This window comes from Populus nigra, chromosome 7, assembly GCF_951802175.1.
Source record: "Populus nigra chromosome 7, ddPopNigr1.1, whole genome shotgun sequence".
Classification (NCBI taxonomy): domain Eukaryota; kingdom Viridiplantae; phylum Streptophyta; class Magnoliopsida; order Malpighiales; family Salicaceae; genus Populus; species Populus nigra.
In genome coordinates, this window is record NC_084858.1 from 1864125 (window position 1) to 1890766 (window position 26642).

Sequence of the window (26642 nt, forward strand, 5' to 3'; positions counted from 1 at the left end):
GTCAAGCAAATATGAAATTTAGTTGCTCATGTTTTTTTTTTTATGATGGCACCAACAGCGATTAAGAGCGTGTTTGGCAATGTGGTTGCGGGTGCTTTTCAAATAACTTTTCGTGTCAAAATGCATGCCAACGATGTTTTTTCATTTTTTTAAAATCATTTTTGACATCAGCACATCAAAACGATCCAAAACGTACAAACCATATTAAATTTTAGCAAAAAAAAAAAACAAAAAATTTTCAAATTTTTTAGAAACGCGGCCGCAGCCGCGTTCCCAAACGGTCCCTAAAGAGATTACAGTGCTTTAGATTTTTATGCAATATCTGTTAGCAACAATTTCAGTCCGCATGGTGTTGTGCCCTAGTAGAGTAACCCTACACTAAAAATATGACTAATCCGTACAGAAGGGGCACTAATATCAAACACTTTATCCTTCTAAACTAATATGCCGCAGAAAAACACTCATATTTGAAATCCTAACAAGGGCTAAGATCCCGAGGATTACACAGCATATTGGCCTTGTGTAGCAGCAGCTGCAGGTGTCTTGGGCTTGGGCTTTTCTACAACAATGGCCTGGGTGGTCAAGACCATTCCAGCAACAGATGCAGAATTCTGCAGAGCACATCTTGTCACCTTTGCCGGATCAATGACTCCAGCCTCCATCAAATTCTCATACTTGTCTGTCATGGCATTATAGCCAATCTCCCATTCACTAGCCTTTAGCTTCTCCACAACCACCTCACCCTCAATTCCAGCATTTTGAGCAATCAATGATGCTGGTGATAGCAGGGCCTAGATGCAAAAAACTTGGTTATCAGTACCTTCTAGCATTTTAATTCTATTTACCAGCTTTGCAAGTGTTAGAAGCCTAATTTCACTAGTACACGTCTATTGAGAAGTGACAACAAAATATTACCTTCTGCACAATGTCAGCACCTAACCGCTCATCTGCATCTTCAATTTTGTCCTTGATTGCCGGAACACAAGTTGAGAGGTGAACCAAAGCAGCACCACCACCAGGCACAATTCCTTCCTCTATGGCAGCAAAAGTTGCATTCTTTGCATCCTCAATGCGTAGTTTGCGATCCTCAAGCTCAGTCTCCGTTGCAGCACCCACTTTGATAACAGCAACTCCACCAGACAATTTGGCAATTCTTTCAGCCAGTTTCTCTGAGTCATAAACAGAATCAGTCTCAGACAACTCTTTTTTCAATTGTGCAATCCTAGCTTGCAATTCATCTTTCGATGCAGCATCAGCAATGATGGTTGTGGAATCCTTGCTGATTGTAACCTTCCTGGCCAAACCAAGCTGCTCAATTGATGTGTTTTCAATGCTCAAACCAAGATCACTAGCTTGAAATTCAGCTCCTAAAATGTCAGGAAAGCAGATAGAAGATGAGCACCAAAAAATTGTATCAGTAAATTTACAACTTCACAGCTTGAGGAGATTACACAATGCCAATATGGAACAAAAAGTATCCACATCCAGAATTTCAAACCCACACATTTAGAGTCAAAATGTCCAGCATCACTATGTCAACGATGATAAGTGCATGCTATTCACAATTAATAATATCTAAACAATTTTCAATAGATACATGTGCTCCCATGTTTGTGTTGCCAAAAAATTAGTAAATTGAAACTAGTGCAGCAAGTGAACTTTTCTCTTGTTCTTGCCTCATCTGCAACACTTTTCCGAGGATGCAAAATAGCTATTGCTGTTTGTATAACAGTTGAACAGTTATAGCATAGCAGGAAACATGAGTGGGAATGGTTTAGTAGACATCATAATTCAGCAACAATGAAGAAAACATAACTATTCCATAAAATGCAGAATACCTGTTAAAATGGCAATATCTTGAAGCATAGCTTTCCTCCTTTCGCCAAAACCAGGAGCCTTGATACCAGCAACATTGAGTACACCACGTAGCTTGTTCACCACAAGGGTAGCCAAAGCCTCACCAGTTACATCCTCAGCAATTATAAGCAAAGGAGCTCTCAATTGAGTAGTCTTTTCTAGCAAGGGAATTATGTCTTTGATTGCAGTAATCTTTTGATCAGTAATCAACACTCTAGCATTCTCAAATTCACAAATTAACTTCTCTGGATTTGTAACAAATTGAGGAGAGATGTAACCTCTATCTATCTGAAATCAAAATAGTGAATGAGAATAACATACAAGAACCCAATTGTTAAAAGTTATGAATAAAAAATACACTGGTTGAAACTATATTGGCAACCAGATAAAGGAACTCACACCTCCATTCCTTCTTCGACTTCAACCATGGTCTCAAAGGAAGATGAAGACTCAATTGATAAAACACCATCAGGCCCAACCTTGTCGATTGCATCGGCAATCATTGTGCCAATGAGTTCATCATTTCCAGCAGAAATTGACGCAACGGCTAGAAACAGAACAAGAAACAAATCACTAAATCAAGGATGTGGAAAATAACTGAACAAGTAGACTTAGTTGAGAAAATGACAACAACAAAGGCTTGGTAGCAGCACATACCTTTAATGTCATCACGACCTTTAACAGGTCTGGCCTTCTTCTCTAGCTCTTCTACCAAGCCCTGCACAGTTTTATCAATTCCCCTTTTTATAGAAACTGGATTTGCTCCAGAGGTGACACTCAAAAGCCCTAGTTTGATTATTTCCCGTGCAAGAACTGATGCAGTTGTTGTTCCATCACCAGCCGAGTCATTAGTTTTACTTGCTACCTTCAGCCATAAACCCAAACATAGAACCTCGCTCAAGGCACGTGATAATGGTATGGTATGACTAAGAGTAGCCTAAATTTTCAATTTGGCAAAAAAGGAGTGAGCAAAGGTCTAACCTCTCTGATGAGAGCCGCACCAGCATTTTCCATGGGATCAGGTAGCTCAATAGCTCGCGCAATTGTTACCCCATCATTAACTACCTTTGGACTTCCAAATTCATCTAAGACAACATTTCTACCTGCAATTTTCACCAAACAAACTTGGCACTGATCCTCCATAATACCAACTAAACTCTATCCTCTACCATTTAACCTCAATTTCTAAACACCAATACATACTAGTTGTATTCACAAATAAGCAATGAAAATAATAATAAGAACCTAAATTCTTTTAAATAATTCGAGTTGTAAATTAGAATACAATATGATGAAAGTTACCCCGAGGACCAAGAGTAAGGCCAACAGCATCGGCAAGCTTATCAATTCCGGATTGGAGGGCAGCTCTGGATTTCTGATCAAATGCAATATCCTTGGCATTTGCTCGCACAGAAAATCTTCTGCTTGATAGCCCATAATTCAGCCTTGAGTTGTTTTGCTGATTGCCTCTCCTCCTCAGCCCTCCCTACAAACACAGTCACACAAACCCATCCATAAATCTTTCAAGAAAAGAGCAGAACAACCAAGGAAAGGAAAAGGGTCTGTAGTACAGTACAGTATAGTACCTGTTTAGGAGAGCAAAGAATGGAAGCTCTGGAGAGAGCATTAGATGTTGCCATTTTATTATTGTTTATTCAGTGAGTATGGGCGAGGATAAGGAAAGGAGGCCAAGAGAACCGAAGCAAAGGAAGAGATGGTAGCTAGGGTTTAGTTTTATTGTGAAAAATTGAAGTTCCAGAACATTCTTTCACTTCGTAGAAGCGTTGAGGTTTGATTGAGTTGTGGCTGATTCTCAGCTTACCTATTTTGTTGCCTTCTGCTCATTGCTTCTGCTTCAGTTTCGGACCAAAGCTACTATCCAAATCAAGATAGTTTTTTTTTAAATATATATATATATATATATATATATAAGTATTTTTGAAAATTATGACTAAGATTTTATTTTGCTTCTACATTTTTTAAGATACAACTTTCGTATACCTATAATGTCTTTAGAAAAATTTAATAATTATAGGTATATGAACCTAACACTAAAAATTATAATGTCTTTAGATGAAAATAGAGAATGCAACTAACACCATCTACCACAGTAACATAATGATAGTCAACTATATCATACAAACTATATCTAATCGGCTAAATCACATACATGATGAACTTCATAATGAATATACATATTTAGGGAGCAAATTCCAAGGATTTTTTCAATAACAAGCACTCTAGGTGTTTAAAAAGAATATACCTCTTATATAAGGGTATTTTATAGTGTATTAAAGGCAATAACAAACACAACTCAACCTGCATGTAGTATCTTTCGATACATCAACCACTCCCCAAGTATACAAACAACCACAAGCCAATTACTTAGCCCCATAAAATTTATATTTTAAACCACAACTTGCTATTAGGCATTTTTATGCCCCACAAGCTATTGTACAACAAGGAAACCTTTTTTCCCTTAATAATTTTCACTGTAGATCAACAACAAAGAAGAGAGATAGATGAAACATAGCTAGCCTCATATCTAAGAGAGATGAATATAGAATGACATAAAAAGCAAGACATGTTTAGATTCTTAAATGAATAAAGATCGCTGACTTCAATTTTCTAGGAAAGATAATAATCAACGAGAAAATACATCACCATATTCAATGATTAACATGGTGTGGTACATCCAACTCTTATGTGAAGCTAAGGTTACTTGGTTAATCATTAACCAAAATAGCTTTTCATTAGTTTTTATGTTGCCAGCCAACTAGATTAACAATTAGAAAAAAGATGGAAACTTGTTGCTATGAGCAATTCTACCAAACAGAACTAGAGATTATAATGGCTAACATAGACAAAACAGTTCAGAATCCTTGAAAGAAAATAAAAAGTTATGCCTTATACTTCAGAATATTAAAAATCAAATACATTACAACTATATTTAAGCAAGAATGCATAAAGTTACTACTATAAGAAATGTAGTGAAACATAAGAAAAAGGTTCATAAAAACCAAATATTTTGACATATATATCATCATATGCGATGATGATCATTATGAGAAGATGTTGACAAAACAAGTAAAAAAGAAGCCATTGAATGAGATTTACGTTATTGGCTATTCATGCAATATCATGGCTGCTCACTCATTGAATAATTTAAATTCCAACAAAAGGTTTAAGTAGGTTCAACAATAATTCATATCAACCACTAAAAAAAATAGGAGACCCTTTAAAATCTCCATTTCCAATTAGACTAAAGTGGGCTACTTAAACTGATAGTAAAAAAGTAAAATTTATAAAGCAGTTAAGGATATGAAATCCTTTTTTGACATTAAAAGAGTTGATAAGATCTCTGACCAGTTGATGCATAATCCCTATTACTAATAAAATTATAAGGAAATAATATTGTAAATGGCATGATTATTATAAATATATCACTAACAATGGTGTGGTCTTTAGAAACCAAATCTAGAAGACTTTGGATTTTAAACATATCCATTTTCTAGATAAGAATTATCTCTATTACTAATAAAATTATAGAGAAATAATATTGTAAGTGGCATGGTTCTTAGAAATATAACACTAACAATGGTGTGATCTTTAGAAACTAAATCTAAAAGACATTGAATTTTAGACATATTCATTTTCTAGAGAAGAAAATAAAAGGGAAGCTTAAAAATATAATGGTTGATCAACCATGACAAAAGCTAGAATTGGCCATGGATATGCTAGTGCTTGGAAAAAAGTACATGAATTACGGAATAACAAAAAAGATGGTTCAATAAACATAAGATATACCTCATGGTGAGGCATATAGATTTCCTACATACCATATAATTCATTCTAAGGGTAAAGACTTTGGGGAAATATTGAGAAAGTATTACCTCAGTGATAGGCCAAAACATTTAAGCTTAAAAGACTAGCATATACTTTAACCACAACAAAAGTCATTCAAGCTTAGTGATAAAGATGAAGATGATGATGATCTCATCAGCCACTACCAACATCTCTTATATTTAGAAAGGATATGAAAAAAATAGCAGTTGTTTAAAGCCTGGTTTAAAGTCTTGGACTGACACATTATCTAGATGATGACCAAGGGTTTCTCACCAATTCGTCAGGAATTGATCTTAGATCTCTCACCTCTCTAATGCAGTCTCAGACTGGCACCACTCCTTGAAAGGGGGCTCTCATGTCTCATGTCGTCCTAGAGTTGTCACATATCTCTCACACACCATTGTCCACTCTTTAGTAAGGGGCTCTCAAACCTTCATACCATCATTAGAGAGGCTATAAACCTCCCACTCTTTGGTGATATTTTTCTTAATTAAGGGCTTTCATGCCTCATACCATTAAAGAGGTCACATACCTCTCACACTCTAGTACAACCAATAGCACCACCCTTCATAGGTCTATCTCCTTAGTTTCTTAGTAATTTTTCCAAGTATGGGAATCGATATGGATCCATCCCCTCAGCCACTTAGAAATTATTCTACATATAGACATCGATAAGGATCTGTCCCATTAACCACTTGAGAAGTTTTCTAAGTATGGGTTTCTACATGGTTCCCCTCTACATACTTAGAATTGTTTTTAATCATGGTGTATGTTCCTACATATGGGCTCTCTAGTATATTGCTCAGGGTTTTAACCTATCTTTTCATATAAAGAAAATATGATGAACTCGTCATGGTAACCAAATATTTTTACAAGTCTTTGCGAATTAATACCATAAAAACTTTGGGGGGGCTACTGATGGATCTAAATTTAACGGGTCTAAAAAAACCCAAAATAAGCCCAAAAAACCTTAAAAGGTCCAAAAACATTCTCATGAGTTTGGGCTACCATGCTCAAGCCCAACTTTTTCTAAGATATATGGGCTCGAGCATGGTAACCCAAGCCCACCATCTGGGCGCACGCCCACTATTAGACGTGCACCACAACACTTCTGTAGGCTCAGGCTACCATGCCCAAGCCCAACGTGCTATGGTTCAGGAAACGTGCCTTGACTCGTTTTCCACCTTTAATGGGCTCATGCACTTTGCCCGAGCCCAACACTCCTTTAAGAAATTTTTTTCATAACCTCACGTTGGTCTCTTAGTATTTTATATTGATCGAATATGTATTATTTTAAGTAGAATACAACTCGGAATATCACAATGGTAAAATTAGATTTTAACTCGTCTTCTCTACAAAATAACAAAACCCATGGACTATAAATAGATTATGAATTCTTCAAATTCAAGGTTCACTATCTCTTAATTCTTAATACTCTCAAGTCTCAACATATATATTCTTAAAGTTTATCTCTCTAAAATATCATTTTATTTTTTCTCTCTATAAAGTTACTAACTTAAGCATCGAAAAGTCTCCACATCTATTAAATGAAATTTTTTACATGTATTAATTACTAGTCACTTTAACTTACCAGGCATTATTTGTTATTAGCTTCTAACCACCTAAACTTTTAATATGAAGTCATCAGACTAGAAAAAATAAATCAGATTGCTTGAATTATAAATTAACTAATTATACAACATATTAACTTTATCACTAAATATTTTGGATTTTTAGGAGTCATTACTTACCTAAAATACATAGCTCCCACCGGTTTTAAAATGTTACAATCCCAATTACTATGACGAATGCATTACTCCATTCCTTGCCCCAAAGTTTTTAATGCAAAAATCAATCAAGTTAAATCCAATCTAGAATTTCAAACCTGGTTTTAAAGAGGCTGGATGATCCAAGGTAGAATTTTTATTTGCTGACGGGAGAAGCATTACATGCTTTTGGTTTTGTCTCTAACACCAAATAAGCTCGACTATATTTGTTCTCGAAGGAATTTACATCAGCCTATAAGATTACGAGTCAGATCTGAAAATAGGCAAAGTTGATATGATATGAAATATATAAATCAATTAATTTTTATAATACTTTTAAATTGAAACAAATATGAGAATAATTTATATTAATTGGTATAAATTTTCAAATTTAAAATAACAGTTAATATTTTTATTAATTTAGCTACTAAGAATCTCATAGTGAATTTATGTATTTTACAATCATTTTAATCCAAATAACGTAAGAATAAGTCTCAATTTATTATCGAATATTTTAAAAGTTTTACTTCGCAATAAACATAATACATTAAATATAGTACAACAGAGTAATGATCAAACATACTTTGTTTGACCCATCATTTATCAAGCTTTTGCTGTTTTTCTTTAAGAGTCATAAAAAAAAGTGTCTAATAAAGATTTTAAAAATCAAGTGAATAACGGTTGAAAGCGTAAGGTAATTTTTATAAAAGTAGTTCCAAACATTTCAAATTACTTTTTTTACTTTAAAAGACAATAAAAAGTGATTTTAAAAATCAAATGCTTAACATTTGAGAGTGATATTTTATTAAAGTAGTTTAAAGTTATATTAGCTTTAATTCAAAAAGGTACGAGAACTGATATTTTTTTAATAAATTATTTAAAAATAATATAGATTATATTCTAAAATTTTATTTAACAGTTTAAATTATTAGGTTGAGATGTTATTTTGACATGATATCAGAGTCTTAATAATTAAACGGTCACGAGTTTTAATCTCATAATCTCTATTCTGTTTCAAGTTTAAAAAGTTTTAATTTTATTGGGTGTATTAGAGAATAATATAACAACCTTAAATATCTAAAAATTAATTAACCTTAATTTTTTTTATTTTGTACGCAATAATTAATTAATATTTAATGATGTAATTAATGATTTTAAATATTTTAAAATTAGCTAATCTGAATTATTTAATTACTTTAGCTCTCCACTTGTGTGTGTCTTAGTTTTTTTTACTTAAAATAATATATTTCATGTTTTTATTATTGTTTCTTTTTACTTATGTTTTTTATATGATATTTATGTGTGTGTATTTAAAAAAAAATCATTTCTTAAGCAATAAATTTACTTTTTTAAAGAAAATATTTAATTCAAGTTATGATATCAATCATAATTTTAATTCAAACAACACAATAATAGATTACAAAACGAATTTTAATTCAAACAAAACAACAATAAATTACAAAACAATGAAAATATTTTACTCGTAACACCGTAAACAATCCATTATCAAACAATTTAATGTGTTTAATTTCATAAAACAATATAACAAAGTACCCATTACAGGCCCTTAATTGTACGATTGTACACTATAAAGTATGGCAATAAAAATCATCTCTAATACCGTAACAGGGCACCAAAACCCTAATAAGGAATCACTCGGGGATCCGGAAGTAGCCATTTTTGCTGAACTCAAAAATCAAAAAGTGAGGACATAGGCAGCAGGAAGCGACAAGTAGTAGTCAATCTCTGCTGTGTATAAATTGGTTCGCATCTTTTCCCATAATCCCTTGAACCACGTGGGTCACCCAGTCGCCTGGCTGGAAATGGTGAATGACAACACCCCAACTACAGGAGTAGCAGCCCGCAGAGACGCTGATCTCACATTAACCACACCAGCTCTTTTGATAGGACGGATACCAGTTTTTAACACTTTTTTTTTGCAGGCTTCATTGTTTACGACAGCATTTGACAGATTTAATTTACTATGACTCGACACCCCCTCATGATCATCTCGATCCAACGGCTGCCAATAATCATTGGTAGACCCCAGGAATAAATACACACACAATAGCATCGCCTTTGTCTTAACATGGCAGCAGTCTAGACTGGAGCAACAATGTTCAACAACAGCTAGAACTGGAGTTGTATTCAACAACATGCACGACTGCAACAAAGTGGGTGCGTCTCTTTTCCTTTTCATCGATATTCGGTAACAAAACTACTCCTTCCAAGCAAAAGATCACCTGCCGGTCGACATTCAAAGCGTGGGACAGAAGGAGGAGTCAGGTGTCTATACCTACTTAGGTAGGTAGGTAGGGCACTATGAGCGCCCAGGTGACGTGATCTTCAGTTTCCCGTACGTAAATTTGTGTGTCCACTGTCCAATGAACGTCTTATCTACCTCTGTAAGGCGTAAATTCTTAATTCCTGCATTGGCGATCGAATTAATTTTGTGGAATGCTTTTTGTTCTACAATTAACACAGCTTCTTTGCTTGCTAGAGAGTGGCAGAAATAGCGAGCTTCTTACAACTAACTGCAAAAGAATTTACTTCAATTTCTCTTTTGGTGAATTAACCTGGGAAAAAAATTTAAAATCGTTTCCCACAAAAAGCGAAAGAACTGTTCTCTATATGATTTCTTTATGTCATGGGGCCGAAAAGATCAGGAGTCCAGTGTTCGTAGAGCAGACACACTCACTGCACGTAATGTTGCCATTTATTTTTGCGTTTAAAGTTTTATTTAGATATATTTTAAAAATTTATATATTTTAATATCTTTTATGACTTTAATGTAATGATATTAAAAATGAAAATATTTTTAAATAGCACTTTAACAAATGGATATGAAAGAGGAATATTTTTAAATGAATGTGTCTCTTACTTCCTTACACGCTTGTCATCTTATTTTAATCTATTATTTTTAATTATTTATATTCGAGTAATTGTTCTAGCTTGTTTTAAGTTAATCAAGGAAGAAGATATCAACATCGATCCCAGATAACAAGGCGTTCATGTAGTGTTCATGTATAGTGCAAAACGTCTTTTCCTCTGCACTATATTTGCCATAGGGTTTGGTCTTTGTTAAACCAAGGAAAGAATGCAGGATTTGGTTCAAATGTAGAAGCAGCTTGACGGATTAGTCATTTCAGGAGGCGGTGGAGGACAGGCACCATCTATAAAGCCTTTGTGATTATGACAGTTTACAAGAGATTGAAATTGTGTTTTTCAGGCAACAAATATTTGCTAATGAGCTTGATAGGTAAATTGTAATTAGGTCACGAATTCAAGATACATAGGTTGACTATACGAGACGCTGGAATAAGTGAGGTAACAGAATTAAGCAGATGTGGTGGAGGCCAATGTAAGCTCTGATACCATGTTTGAGGTTCTGAAAGAGATAGGAGATATTGTTTATATTTTACAAAATAATTAATATATATAATTTAATAAAGTATAAACAAGTTGTTAACACTTATTAGTGATTGATATCTCTCTTTTTTTGTTTTATTTTTTTTTAGATTAATTTTTTCCACCATAGTTACTAGCCCAGACATTTGATCTATCAACCGAAAAACCCTAGCACAAATGAATCTAGAAGCCCAAGCTCGTGCACCCAGCAAGACTTGTTTTATAAGGATTGAAGAGACTAGTTGTCTGCCGATTGATTTTTCGATTCAAGTTTTTGAACCTCAATAACCTATTTATCAGCTAATTTTTATCTAGAGAAAATCTCAATAAAGTCATCAGCAATCACAAAACACCATAAAATTCCTTGCAAAAATAAAAATCAAATTAATAAAAAAAATACACATCTTGATCTACTTTTTTCCAATATAATTATAGTGAAACACCACTTTCATGTAACTTTTCTTGAAAAGACAATCCCATTGACACAAATATCAGTCTTTGTGATGATCAAAATGTGGTCATCCAACCATTTTTTCTATTTAAATTTTTTTAGTTATTCTCTCTCTCCTCACTCAAAAATCCAATAACTACAACTTCAAGAAAATTAAGTTTGGCATTGAAACGTGATTTGACAAAACAACAAGGACGAGAAGATAGGAAAACTGAAATTATAGAGATCAAACTAAAGTTTTCCAGGGCAAAATCTAAAATAGACATGTTTTTGTTGTTTTTTATCAAATTTGATTTTCATCTTTTTAATTTTAATTATCAATCCCAATTAAATTCATATTTTGTAAAACTAAAGCTTAATTCATCCCCAAACATCTATTAAAACTCAAAAATTACAAGGCAAAATTTACGAGAAAATATTAGCCCAGAGGTCTATAATCACCAATTAATTATTTGTTTTGATGATAACAACATATTATTGTATTGAATGTGTGTGTCAAAGTATTTTTGTCGCAAGAATTTTTCTACATCAAACTGATGTTATGGACTTTTTAAATGCAAACTTGATTTTAAGATTCTCATGCTCATATCTTTATATAATCAAGTTTTTATAGGATTTAATTTGACATCTTAAAATAAATTTTATTTATGATCTTTTAATTGTTGAATTTCATCAATTAAAAATATTTTTATTGTCAAAACCTTTTACTTTGGGTTTATCGTATGGGTGCGAGTTAAAGATTTTCAATCTTGATTCTTGAAAAAAAATTGTGATAGGTTTTCTAATCTTAGCTTGTAAAAATATCAAGTGGTTGGTTTGATACTAAACCCATAAAAGATTGAGTTTGATCTTAAGTCTATACAAGAATTAGGTTTAATATTGAACATGTGAAAAAATAATATGACAGGTTTGATCATAAATCCACCCATAAAATAATCAAGTTTGATTTTAAACCTATAAAAAGATTAAGTTTAATATCATGTAATTGGTCGGGTCTCATTTGTTAAAAAAATAATGCATGATAGTGAATACTTGAATGAAGGTTCAAAGAGTAAAGTGCGGAATTGTCTAAAACATTATATAACATGTTGTATCTCTTTTCCTTTATCTTCATCTCTTTTAAATTTGTGTTGATTAATATCGCTTTTGTGTTTATGGTATCTAAGCTTATTCAAAAATAATTTGTGGATGTTTGTATAAAATGTTGATTTAGACACTGTTAAAGAAATTGAGATTAATTTTAGCTATCTTGGTTTAAAGCCTTAGTTCACCAAAGTCTCGTCTATTTTAGTTTTGTTATCTAATTTCTATCTTATATGTACTTTTGATACATATTATAAACCTACATATGTATATTTACTGCTAACAACCAACCGTGGTGATCTTCTTTGCCCATGATAATCCAAGTATTGTCATAATGCATTAAATTTAACAATACATTAAAAAATATGGCTAAAATACTCTAGCATCACCCACAAAATGTTATTCACTATAATATTGTTTTTTTTCTTTTTAATTTTACAATTCAACAACCCAATCTCCTTCAATTCTATTTTTTTTTTAGTCTCATCTTTTATTATTATATTATTTTGAAATTATTTTTTATAGATTTTTTTTTGCTGGGTTACATAGTGCTCTTGTGAATTTAATTATTTTTCTATTTTCAATTTTATCCCTCGATAATAAATTTATTGGTAGTGTGATATAATGATTTTTTTTCAATTTATTATTTATGAACTTGTCATAATTTTATTACTCAAGTCGTCATTAAAGAATGTGACTAAATTACTATACCATTACTCAAAAAATACTATTCACTAGAATATTGTTTCTTTTAGTTTTATTTATTTTTAATTTTATCATTCAACGACCTAATCTTTCTCCTATATATTTTTCTTTATTTTTTCAGTTTCATCCTATAATATTAGGTTGTTTTAAAAAATATGATTTGTAATTTTTTTTTGGATTATATATTAGTCTCGTGAGTTTAATTCGTTTTATTTTTTTAATTTTAGCTTTCAATATTAGATCTGCTGATAGTGTGATGTCATGAATTGTTTTTCAATATCCTATCTATAAATTTATCTCAATTTTATTACTCAAATCATGGGTTTAATAAGTTAATCCGGGTTGACTCATAACCTTTTTTTTTGTTTTTTCAATATTTTCAATTTCATTATTTAACACTAGGTTGATTGAGAATTAAACATCATAATTATTTTTAGTTTGTTTTATATTGGATTATCTTATTCGCATGACATAGGTTGCAAGTTTGACGTGTTGACTCGATTTTTTTTTTGATTTTTTTAATTGATTTTTTTTTTAATTTTACCATCCAACAACTTAATCTTATTTTTTATTTATTTTTTTTAAAATTTTATTATTCAATAATTGATAGTTTGGATCTATTGAAAATATTTAATTTCTTCATGATTCTTTTTATTTGCTTTTTATTAAATCATCTTGATCTTATGACCTAAATCATAGATTTAAGAGGTTAGCTAGAGTTGACTCTGATCGTTTTTTTAATTGATTTTTTTATTTCTTCCTTCAACATTAAATTGGCTGGGAATTGATCTTCATGGTTTTTTTTTTTGTATAGGGTTATCACGATCTTATAACTTAAGTCATAGGCTTGACAAGTTAGCTCGAGTAGATCTAAGTAGTTTTTTTTTATCCCTTTTTAATTTAATAATTTTTTTAATCATGTCCTTCAACATTTGATATATTATGAATTGACCTTTATAATTTATTTTTATTTGCTTTCTATATGGTTGTAACAGTCTCATGACCCGAATCGTAAATTTAATAATTAACTCGAATCGATTTAATATATTATTGTTTTGATATTTGAAAAAAAAAATCATTCAATATGTCAACATTATATTTTGAATTCATAATTAATTTTTTTATTATAAAACACTTTAATAAATTTTTATATTAAAAAATAATAATCCTACCCAAAACGTGCAAATGCAACTTATAGAAGATGCAAGACTTTTAAGTATTTGTTTTTGCTTTTTACGCGTGCATTGTGTCCTAAATAATTTCATGTTGGATTTTCCACAATGATACTGATACGCTCTACTTTCCCATCTATTATGAAATAAGTCCTTAAATTGATTAATTATTTACTTGTTGATGTCGTTCTTTAAGTTTGCTTATGTGCTTATTTGTACACGAAGAAAACTCAAAAAATACTCTATTCATGTCTTGAATCATACACAATAACTTAAATTGGTTATTTATTTATTTATTGATATAGTTCTTTAAATTTGCCTAGAGTGAGCTTGCGTGTAATCCATTTTGTTTAACTTAATAATTTTGTTACAAAATGAAATTGAAAAATGAAAGTTGATAATAGAAAACTGGGGAGTGTCTCATCGTCATAAAATGAGTTTTCAAACCCATATTAAAAAAATATAGTTTTTTTTTAACATAAAATATATATACTAATGATTTCAAATCTCACATTAAAAAGATACTATATTATTTTTTTAAATTAAAGTTTTTTATCCCACATTAAAAAAACATAATATTTTTCTTAGGAATATAGAGTATATATACTAAAGGGTTTCAAATCCCACATTTGAAAAAAAAACAAAACCGAGTCTCGCCCGGGTCACGGGTTGACCTGCCAGGTCGACCGGGTTTGACCGGGTCATTGCATTGACCGGTCTTTTGAGAAACCCGGACCGGTCCAACCCCAGGTCAGCCCGCCGGGCCGGTCCGGGTTTAATAACTATGTTTGAGAGCATGATTGTGGTTATTTTTCAAAGTGTTTTTTCTTTCAGAAATGCATTAAAATAATATTTTTTTATTTTTAAAAAATTATTTTTGACATCAACACATTAAAATGACTGAAATTACTAAAAAAATATATTATTTTAAAGTAAATTAAAAATAAAAAAATTATTTTTTAAATAAAAAAAACAAATACATTCTAAATCCTTGTTAATAAAAGCTTGATGATTGTTTTTAATTGGTTGAATGGTTTCAATAATTGTCGGATGTTGATTTTTCATCAATAAAGCTGGATAGTGCAATCCACTCCTCATGCTCCTAAACTCTCATTTTAAGCATGCGGTGTAATAAGTTTATGGAAAATCATTTTTTCAAGTTTTAATTTTTTTATATGTTTTTTTTTCTCAAAAAAATTTTAATATTTTTTTATTCAACATGGTATTTAGGCTAGTTTACACGTATCTCGATTAATCCAACGGATCCTGGAGTTAACAACCATATAAACCTCCAGTGATTCTAAGATTTGTAAGACTTAAGTTGGTGATCTCTAAGAAGCAAATTTAAAATATAATCAGTTAAATTATACCATATGATTATAAAAATTCAATCTAATTTATTAATGAGTGTTTTGTTTATGTATCCTTCAATGAGGATTAGCCCATTACTTGTTGGAGTTTAAATAATTATTTGAAAATGTAATAAAAGTTGTTTTTAAAATGTTTTTAGTTAAGAAATGTATCAAAATAATATTTTTTATTTTTTTAAAAATTATTTTTAATATTAGAATATTAAAACGATATGAAAATACCAAAAAATAATTAATTTAAAATAAAAAAAATTTAATTTTTTTAAAATATTTTTAAAACTAAAAAACAACCTAGGTGTAAATCCTTTCCCGTAAAACTTTGATGATTATTTTTCTATTAGTTTAACCTTGACAGTGCTTTCCATTCCTAATTGATGCATAATACCTTAAACTCATCTCTAATCATACCTCATAATAAAGTTTCAGGAAAGACATCTCAAGATTAAAAAGTTCAAAAGTTTAATTTATTACTCAAAATAATAAAGTTTAAATTTTTTAAACATTAAGAAGAAGTTTTTTATTATTATTATTATTAATCTCTCATAATTGTACTGTAAAATAGCTATTTATTAGTAAGATATGATATTTTAGTCATTAAAATCATTAATTAGGGGTGTTTCCTAGAACTACAACGTCCTGCCTTTTATATGGTCCCATGCATCAAAAGGGGAAAGAGTGAAATTCGCTCGAGGGACCCATCGGGGAGACAAGAATTCAATCCACGAGCGTGCCATTTTCTTGGCCGTCAGATTTAACGTCAAAACCACGTTAAAACATTGCTTGAAAAAGCTAAAGCGCGGGTTAGGCGTTAAGGCTAACGGCAAATACCAAAACTTCGCAATTATTGTCCTCCTCCTCCTTCGTGTACGCTTTCTTCTCCCACCAAAACACAACCAAGAAACCTCACCGGAAACTCGCCGGAAATTGTACCCTTCTCGTGTTTTTATGGATTGGTTTCCATGTTTTTTTTAAGGTAATTACTAATTTTCTTGGTACAAGATTAGAGTATTTCTTATGAGTTTTTCCTTTGAAATTTGATCATCAAAATCTTGCTCAAAGATTTATCTTTCCCTCCTTCCTTTTTTCCCCTCGCATCTCCTTTTTTTCTTTTCATTTTTGTTTATTTGGAAATCTCTGTTTGATATCTATATGTTTTCTTCTTCATAACCTGTGAGGGTTATCAAGAAGCAACTAAAGCTGCAGGGGTCAAAGTTAAACAAGAGATTTTCATTATACATGTTCTTCAACAATTGGATCTCTTCCAACTCAGTCTCTCATTCTTGTTTTTTTCTTAGATGTTTTAGACTGCTGACATGCACGAGGGTTTATGCTGTTTTTTATTGAATTAGGGTTACAGTGGTTTACGTGAGGTATAATTATGATATACCTGTACTGCAGTATATACACATGCATATAAAAGGGTGGCAGGTTACAGACAGTTCTTATTTAGTCCAAGATTGAGCTGGTTCGAGTTGTTGAGTATTAACTCTGCAAGACTTTTTCACTGCTCCTTTGGTGGGGGAAAGAAAGCCTTACAGTTTGGCTGTAACATGTACAAAAGTTGAAAATAAAATAATGATGACGATGAAAATGGTAGAAAAAGTCTTGTACAGATTTGAGAGCAGAGACCTCTCTCTGAGTGATGACGAACCTACAGTTGGTTCTACTGTTATTGCTTTTCTTTTTTCCTTTCTTGATGAATATGTTTTCGTTCTTCTAGATTCGTGTCGTCATATCCTGCCACTTTTTTAATTTTTTTTATTCTGTTACATTTTATGTCAGTCGTGGCTGTAAAATTTAGAGCATTAATATACCATGTAATCTCTGCAACAGGATGGTATTGGAGGAACTTTAAGTTCGTAGAGTTACAGGACCAAGCTTGGTGGATGTTGGAAACGATGGATTCTTTCACTTGGCTCTTACTCTCAATGTCTTGTTCAAGGTGGCAAGCTTGGCCTTATGTTGCGTATTGAGCTTACTAGAGAGGTTCCAGTCAAAGTAAGCAAAGCCCGAGGGTGGCATCCTAGCATTAGATGGACACAAGAAATTTAAGTCCTGATTCACATGTAGCACAGCAAAGCCGGAGAGATAAGTTGAGAGTTCAACAAAGTTTATCCTCAGTCCAGCATATAGATGAATTTCCTAACTGTTTGGAACATTATTCTATCCGTCCGGGGCTAAGCCCAGATCCTGTTCACGTTCGAAATATTAGGAATGGCAATATACTTTATGATTCTACTATGTTTTCCTCAGAAATGCTCAATTTTGCAACAAGTTCTCATGCTGTATCAGCTTCTAAAGATGCAATTGTTGATCAAGAACTAGAGCCTATACCTGCAGAGGATTCTTCATTCACCAGCATGTCTCACCCAGTTTTATCTAACTTCAATGCTTCATCACCTAAATCCACTACCTGTGACCCACAAGAATGCGGTAATTGGAGAAGCCTTGACTCGCAGCAAAGTTATGATTTGATGGTGAATTATGCAGGTGGTTCAGTAGGTGGGGAAAGGAATCAGAAACCTATGTTTGTTGGTGAAGTCTTGTCAAATAATGCAAGAGTAAGCAACATTTCAACATCCAGACAATATTGGATGCCTAGTTACTTTGAGAACCAAGATGTTCAGCTTCCATCTACTTTAAGGAATTCATCTGGTGAAATTTTAAGTGATGATAGCCTGAAGGAGGCAAGGGAGATGCAAGTTACTTCTCTTCCACCTTACCCAAATACACTCCTTGATGTTATTCCTTCTGGCTGTTTTCGGCCTAGAATTAATGAACGCATTGTTCATCCATCATATGCAACTGAATCAACTGCTTTACATATTGATAATAATACCAGTACTTGGATGAGCAGACCACTTGAGAACTACCATCACTGGAGTGGTGAGTTCGGTCTTATTGCAAGGACAAGTGACCAAGAGTTGAGGACTATTGGAAGTGATGCTAACACTCAGGGTTTATCTTTGTCTCTTTCATCAATCAATCCACCATCTAAAGTTGAAGTTACCCATTTTGGAGAGGGATGTGCATCTGAACATTTGCAATTGAAGGTGGCTCGGGTTTCTCAAGAATCTCAACAAGATTCAAAAATTTTCAAGTCAAGCTCTTTCTGTGCTATGCCTAAACCGTCAATTATAAGTAAAGGTGGTGGGAAATCACTTCATGACGTCGTGGGAACTTCTACACATGCTTTTCGAAATACTGGTCCTCTCGGACCTTTTACTGGATATGCAACTATTCTAAAGAGTTCAGGATTCTTGAAGCCAGCTCAGGAGCTACTGGAAGAATTCTCTATTATAACAGGCCCAAAACTCATGAGAACATTTGAGATGTTTGACAGGATATCTGGCGATCAAGTTAGTGCTCCAGCTTTGGCGGACACTGTTAATACTGTTGACGAAGAGGGCGGGACTAACGGCAACGATATTTCAGGCATCTCATCCTCTACATTTTACAGTTCGAACAAGCGAAGTGGTAGCGCTGGTGTAGGTGGAGGCGGCAGCTCTTGTGGATCTTATGGTCCAGAATACCAACAAATGAAGGCAAAGCTCCTATTCTTGGAAGAGGAGGTTTGTCTACTCTTCACCTCTCGTAGTTTTTTTTTTACTTTTTTTTGGGGTTAACATCATCATTTATCAAGAGAGAGAGAGAAGAGAAGAGGAGAGAGTTGATGATGGTGGAATCTCTATAGAATTTAAAACTACTTGGACTTGTGCTTTACTTGATTAGGCTGCTAGTTTATAACATAGCTTAGTAGCTTCAAAACTTTTAAATGTACTTTTATGCCCAAAGAAATTATGAATTAAAACTGATATATTAACTAATTACGCAAAAGAAAGCTGCATGTTTATTTATTCATTTAATTTTAAAATGAATATGATGCATTAAGCGAACTTTGAGAATTTTAAACCTAGCATGAGCAACATTTCTGTAAGCTAAATGAGATGGTATGGCGAGTATATTCTTCTGTGGAGAGGAAAAAAAACTCTTAACAATTGAAGGATGAAGATAAACACTGTTAGCCTTAAGATAACAGGAGTGGGAATGATTGAGGATAAGGTCAGGAGCTATAGAAGAGTGACAGTGGAAGATTATATACAAGCCTTTGTTCACTGAAATTAATTTTTTATAGTTCACAATAAAGAGTTAAAGCTGGAAGTAATTAGAAATAGCTATGAGCAAAAAGATTCACTTATATTAACTGAATTATAAACTGAGATTTTGGTAAATTAATGATTGTTGCTTTGAATTGTGTGCTCACTCTCTGACTACTCTTGGGAATAGTTATGGTTTGAACCTGGCACTTGGTAGAGTTTTTTTCAAGCTCAGCGTAACGCCTATTGAATAACTTTTATCAAGACATGCAGAGCAGGTTTCATATCCAAAGTGCCGAAAGAGATCAGCTTAGGAATTAGAATTAGAGGCCTACCTTTTCAAATGGAGCCTTCCTTTTATCTACTTTGTTTCATTTTGAGCTCATGCTTCTGGCACCCATGCTCTCGTGCTATTTATTAAAATGAGTGCTTGATTATTGAGGCAACATGACTCAATCATTTGGAAAAATATCGATGACTGAAAAGGAAGTCAGCAGTCAGACATGCAGCTTCCATAGTAGATCTTGGACTGTGCTTAGATGGCAAGGGATATGGTGGAGGACAACGCCATTAAAGTGAATTTTTGGTTAAAATGCCACAATGTGGCAACTTGAGACTTGAACAAGGAAAAAAAAAGGCTATTTATAGATGCTATTTATGTGCTTAAAAAACTTTGATGCTATTTATAGTGGTCCTGCCAGACCAGAGTCTGTGAATAAGGATACCTCATCCAAATATAGGATTCCTTGTGGCTCGAATACTTTCCTCATGTTTCCTTTTCCATGCATGATATGCATACCGCATCAGGAAAGAAAAGTAGGAAGATCAAATTAGGTTTTGTAATTGTCTTGAAGAGCAAATGTCATGTAGGAAACTATCTTGTTGAGTTTGAACACTTTCCCCTACTTTATTGCTTCAGAATCAATCGAGAGAACTTGAATTTGCTGGACTTTTGATGACAAGATGATACCTATATGGGACTAAATAGAATGCTTTTATTTATTTTTATTTTTGGAAGCTTGAAAAAGACATTATTGTTGTGGTCCACTTCAACTTGGTATGGAATATTTTCCTTTCTTCGCCTTGTTCCCAGTCAGTTCTGAAGCTGGACAGGACTTTTTTTTTTTTGCCATATTGTAGGATTTGAGGACTTTTTACATGGGCATTTAGTGATTTCATGGGGTTTCAATGCCATAATGAGTTTTCAAATATGTCAGGCCTCGCAATTTTGCTGCCTACATGTAGTTCAAAATTACAGTGTTGATTTCACCACGATAAAATCAGTTGCATGATACTAGCCGCTGCAATCATCTCTCAAGCAAGCTTGCATACAAACACCAAACGCATCTCACTCAGTGTCTGTTACCTTTTTCTGGTATACATTATTGCCTTTTTTTTTCAAATATCTTGAGGTTATATACAGTGTAATGATGAAATTATGTTCCACTGGTAGGTAGAACGCAACTTATAATCGACCTAACTTGTAGTTGCATGCTGATTAGTAATTTAGATGCTATTTATGGACGGCACGAGAGCACATCTTGACTGGCTGCACCTTTTACTTGTTTTGTTCAAGGCTACAATACAAATATTCTGAGGCTAGGAAAGGGTTTGTGGTTTGTGTTTGTAATCAGCTTGATGGATTACTTTGAAATTAGATACTAAATGGAATTAGTGGTGGGACCTTGATGGCCCACCTTGTCCAAACATCATGTCAATCCCATAATGGAATTAGTGGACTTAGCTTTCAAAGTAACTGTTCACAAGTCCAAAACCCAACAAGTTGTTTTCCTGTAATGTCAAAATTATTGACATTATCAGTGTTTCACTGTGCGCACACTCGTGGATCTTTTCAGTAAAATTATCGTATTACCCTTAACAATTTAAGTCTTATAACATGCTTTTAAGGTTTATATAGTATTTTTGCACGAGACATTTGCTATTACAAGATTGATTTTTTTTGGGGGGGGTAAAGGAGTCTTTTTAATCTTTAATTTGCTCAATGTAATATCTAAAATACCTTTAAAAGTTGAATTTCTTTAACAATTAAGGCAATGATGTTTTGGGTTTTAACTTTTTCTTGGCACAATGTAGTTACTGAAGTGCTCTTAGAGTTGAATAATCTAAAGCTAAGATTGAGGGTTTTTTTGATCTTTTTATTATTATTTCTTCTTAATGTTTTGTGGGATTAGGGGCAATTTTGTATTTGCATAAATTAAATTAAAAAAAAAGAAAATGCTGCTTGTGTGTGGGATGTGTCTTGCCGCTTCCTTCATGGTGGTTCGGCATGTGTTGCAGCCCAATGCATGGTGGAGTTTTGACGATGTTTTTTCTTTTCCCCCCTTGTTTTTTCTCTTCATCCTTGACAAATGTGCAGCCCTTGCAAAAAATCAGAAGTGTTATTTGTTAAGTTTATCACATTTGGTTCTTATTCTTTTAATTGTATCAAATTTAAATTATTTTTTTTTCAATTTGATCATTTGGCATTTGATTTTTATATCAAAATTTATCCTTTTATTTTATAATGTTTCATGTTTGACTCTCACTGTTTTGATTTTTAATTTAGATTCTTAGCTCTTTTATCTAATTTTAATTTCTTTTCAATTTCATATTTCGATTCATGATCTTATTTTTAATGTTTTCATATTTGGTCAACATTTTCTTGCCTTTCATTTTAGTTTTGGATTTTTCTGTTTATTTGATTTTTCTTTTCATTTTTGCTCCTCAATTCGATATTTGATGATATTTAAGGTTTAACTCTTAATGTTATAAATTTTAATTTTGATTCTTAGCTCTTTTGTCAAATTTTTATTTGTTTTCAATTTCATTCTTAGATCTTTAATGTTGATTTTTTTTAATGTGGTCTTTATTCTTTTAGTTTTTATTTTTATTTAAGTTTCATTTGATAATTTGATTTTTTTTTAATTTTGCTCATCAATTCAAAATTTTAGTTTATCCTCTTAATTTGTTTTTTCAAATGAGGTCTTTATTCTTTTAATTGTTATTTTTTTTTATCTTTGATTTTTTTTTTATTTCATCATTCAACCTTTGATTTATTGAGAATTGATTTCCTTGGTTTTTCCTTTTGTTTCTAGGCCCTATCTGGGACAACTATTGGGTCACAGGTCGAGTGGGTTGACTCGGATTAATCCAAGTCAACCAAATCTTTTTGTTTTATAAAATGTCAAAATGATACTGTTTTGAAAAAAAAAAGAGAATAGTCAATGAGTTTTGATCCCTGTTTTGACTAGATTTGCCCCGTTAACTAAAATATGGATCAATCCGGGTTTTTGATCACCTTACACTAGAACAGTTCCCCCCCAATTTCTGTTGAAACTCGGCTTGGTCTAAGCCACGGTTACCTGGGTTATGGGCCAACCTGTTAGCTTAAGCCATGTTTTAAATTAGTGGCTTTCCAGATGCAATGCTTCTAGTTTAGTCATTAAGTGAGGTAATGAGTTTGAAAAGTTAACATGGGTTGATGTCATTTTCTTTCCTGATGACATTCTTTAAAGTTTTTTGTTTTGAAAAATAAACTTTCGTTATCTTCTTTAATTTTCTTTTCAATTAGGTTATCTCTATGTAATGATCTAGGTGAGAGCAGGGGCGGAGCAAGAGAAAAAAATTAGGGAGGGCCAAATTCTAAATTAGGGGGGAAGAAAAATTTTTATTACTTTTATTAAATATTTATAAGGGAGGGGGCATTTTCTTGCAGGGGCCGGGGCCCCTGCCAGCCCCCCCTCCCTCCGCCACTGGGTGAGAGGTTTGTCCGGGTGATCTAGGTTTTTTTTAAAGTTATTGTTTTTTGTTCTTTTTGATTTTGTCCTTTAAAATTTGATTTTTTTTAAAATTAAACTTTATTTTTTTTCACGTTTTGCATTATCCCACTTGTGGGTTTTGACAAGCTCACTTGTTTTGCTGGTGTTACATGACTCTTTTTCATTGGTTTGTTTTTTCTTGATTTTATCATTTCTATACTTTGACTTTTGCGATTTGAAAATTATTATTTTATTCAATATATATATATATATTTTCCTCTTTTTTTTTTTCTTTAAAAAACAGCGATAGTGAGCATCGGTTTTTTATGTTGCAAAAAAATCAGCCCCTAACTATACAGTGAAAACTAAAGTGTGATCAGCAGCATCTCAACGTGCATAGTTTTTACTGTTGATTTTCCCAATTTAGCTAAGGTCTGGTGCGCCAAAAAAAAGGGCACAGCGGAATTGCTGTTTCTCCTATTGACACCATACAAAGTTGTTTATGCCCCCTATCATTATACATCAATACATGTTCCTATGCCCTATTCTTCCCTAATATTACCATGACCAATGACCAATTATCTGTGGATATTTCTTAGAATATGCATGCCTGCAATCTTTATCTATCTTTTGAGATATTAACACATTAATTTTCACCATATTTTGCTGTATCATCACTTAAAACAAGCATGCTTGCTGACTGTACTGTACTGCATGTGTTACCAAAAGGTTTGCAGAAGGTACAAGCAATACCATCAACAGATGCAAATGGTAGCTTCTTCTTTTGAATCAGTGGCTGGTCTTAGTGCTGCCACCCCGTACGTTACCTTGTCTCTCAAGACAGTCTCCGGGAATTTCAGGTGTCTGAAACATGCCATCGTGGACCAGCTCAAGCAGGTGACAAAAGCCCTAGGAGATGATCTTTTCTCCAGGAATACAGTTGCAGTGGGTAGTAAAGTTGATACAAGTGCATCAAGGTTAAGATACATGGATCAAAGCATTCAAACGAATAAATCTGGTGGGGTTAATGTAGGGTACCATGAACCCCAACAACACATTTGGAGGCCCCAAAGAGGCCTACCAGAACGTTCAGTAGCAGTTCTTAGAGCTTGGCTGTTTGAGCATTTTCTTCACCCGTGAGTTTCCCACCACCGTTCATATCTGCAATTTGGTTGGAATATTTTACCGAATAGACTTTCTCCTTGTAGGTACCCCACAGACGCTGATAAGCACATGTTAGCCACTCAGACGGGTCTATCTCGAAACCAGGTAAGTCAGCTTCTTGTTTGTTTTTTTAATCATTTATTTCCAAGGGTCTCGATTCAATTTGGGCGATGGGATTAATTAGGACCAATATATACATTGATTTGATTGGAGTTGTTAGTATATGAATTGGCCAAGATTACTGTTCCTTGTTTGCTTTCTTGGTATTGCGGGACCATAATGCTCTTTTTTAGAGCTCTTGAAGTTGGATGACACTAAATTAAAGTATATTGTGTTTTAACTAAAGCAGTTTGGCAGCATTTCATGAGAAAGATACAATATTCACGTGATCCCGTTTGGTTTAGAAATATGTTAACTACATTGGCTTCTAGATACTAATTTACTCCACTAGATGTAGATGCAATTATCATGTTTGATAATTAAATTGAAAGATTAGTGCAGGTGTCAAACTGGTTCATCAATGCCCGGGTGCGCTTGTGGAAACCTATGGTTGAGGAAATACATTTGCTTGAAGCCAAAGGTTTGGCAGAAAAAGCTGGGAAGAACGACGGAAATTCTGCAGAGGGTAATAGCCAGTCAAATGACGAGGAAGGCTCAAACAAGTTTGGTACAAATTCTGTGCTAGATAAACAAATGGAATGCTATGGCATTGGTTCCTCTGGAGGCTGTGGTGAACAACTGGATGCAGAACAATTGAGTAGAGAGAAGAGGTCAAGAGTAGAATTTCAGGTCCCTACCACCATGGATGGATCACCGATGAATTTTCTGCCTTGTCAGAGAAGTGGGACTGATAATGGTGGACTTGGTGCTGTTTCACTTACTTTGGGTCTTAGGCAAGGTATTGAAAGTGCACAGCATCAAATACAATTGCAACAACACAAGGGTCATTTTAAGCAGCCATTCGGAGGTCAGATGATTCATGATTTTGTGGGTTGATATGTGTCTATATATCCATTTCATCTTCAAATGGAAGTTGAAAGTGAATAATAATGCCACAGAAGAATGACTCTTTTTGCCACCATATATCTCAAATGACCAGGGAAAATTTATTGGGGTATATACTTGGGGACCTTTTCAAGGCTTTAAATTGAATATAAATCCTTGCTGATGCTTGTTGGCAAATGTTTTGTGAACATTTTATTTAACACCATGTTGAAACTTACAGTTATGCAAACCCAGAAGTTCCCTACCACGGTCAAAGCTAGCGCTTAGCTGTGTCTAATGTGTTACAGAAAGCAAATAGGTTAGTGAGAGACTTGAGAACAGCCAAGTCACTACAAGAAAAACATATTAGATTATTTCCAAAAACCCTATATTTGGGGTAGTGCCAACGAGCTACGTGCATTGAAATTGTGGAAAGGTTAGTGATGAACCAGCACAAAAGGAGGAGGAAGAACGCACGGCAAGGGTTTGCTGTCCGATAATAGGCCTCGGCCAAGCAGACGGCCATGTCCGCCAAGTTGTTTTGGGGACAACAACAAACCGTAAACGGTTATTTAGGCCTCAACTCATTTGTAACTATTATGGACCGAATGCCAATCTCTAGCAATTTTTCAAGAAGTAAAATTAAAATATTTTTAATGCATATGCCATTACAAAAACTGCACAGGAGTGTATTTGCGAATGTACTCCGACTAAAATTGATATCAACTCGAGTTTTCGATACCAATCATTCTGAGGAGGTACATTGTGGAAGTATAATTGTCTTTTTTTTTTTAGTTTAATATAGGTATTTGGATCAGTGCGTATTAATTTTATAAGTTTTAAAATTAATAAATATATAAATTTTTAGTGACTATTATATAATCATCCCTATAACTCGAACATTATAAAAAAAACAAATATCTTCATCGCGCTTATGACTGTACCACCATAAAAGAAGAGAAAACAATGTGAATAGTGATG

At 33.1% G+C, this 26642-nt stretch overlaps 2 protein-coding genes across 2 annotated transcripts; one reads left to right on the top strand and one right to left on the bottom strand.

Annotated features, from left to right (window-relative positions):
- Positions 1-285: 285 nt before the first annotated feature.
- Positions 286-3725, bottom strand: LOC133699914 (ruBisCO large subunit-binding protein subunit alpha). The gene is made up of 8 exons (XM_062123433.1): positions 3444-3725; positions 3160-3343; positions 2839-2960; positions 2515-2722; positions 2259-2404; positions 1839-2145; positions 916-1367; positions 286-791 (listed from the first exon to the last, which is right to left on the bottom strand). Exons 1-8 carry the CDS (start codon positions 3495-3497, stop codon positions 501-503), a joined length of 1764 nt encoding a protein of 587 aa, XP_061979417.1. The 5' UTR covers positions 3498-3725; the 3' UTR covers positions 286-500.
- Positions 3726-16462: 12737 nt separating this feature from the next.
- Positions 16463-25899, top strand: LOC133698820 (BEL1-like homeodomain protein 4). Its single transcript, XM_062121902.1, has 5 exons — positions 16463-16631; positions 17492-19230; positions 24243-24649; positions 24722-24782; positions 25179-25899. The coding sequence occupies exons 2-5, from the start codon at positions 17692-17694 to the stop codon at positions 25671-25673; spliced, it is 2502 nt and encodes an 833-aa protein (XP_061977886.1). The 5' UTR covers positions 16463-16631; positions 17492-17691; the 3' UTR covers positions 25674-25899.
- The last annotated feature ends 743 nt before the right edge of the window (positions 25900-26642 follow it).

Excerpts from the sequence above, each read along its gene's own strand:
- LOC133698820 (XM_062121902.1), top strand. The coding sequence starts at position 17,692 with ATGGACACAAGAAATTTAAGTCCTGATTCACATGTAGCACAGCAAAGC. Across the intron at positions 24,650-24,721 it reads TTTGAGCATTTTCTTCACCC|GTACCCCACAGACGCTGATA; the intron begins GTGAGTTTCCCA and ends TTCTCCTTGTAG. Across the intron at positions 24,783-25,178 it reads CGGGTCTATCTCGAAACCAG|GTGTCAAACTGGTTCATCAA; the intron begins GTAAGTCAGCTT and ends AGATTAGTGCAG.
- LOC133699914 (XM_062123433.1), bottom strand. The coding sequence starts at position 3,497 with ATGGCAACATCTAATGCTCTCTCCAGAGCTTCCATTCTTTGCTCTCCT. Across the intron at positions 2,961-3,159 it reads CCTTACTCTTGGTCCTCGGG|GTAGAAATGTTGTCTTAGAT; the intron begins GTAACTTTCATC and ends TGAAAATTGCAG. Across the intron at positions 2,723-2,838 it reads GTGCGGCTCTCATCAGAGAG|GTAGCAAGTAAAACTAATGA; the intron begins GTTAGACCTTTG and ends TTATGGCTGAAG.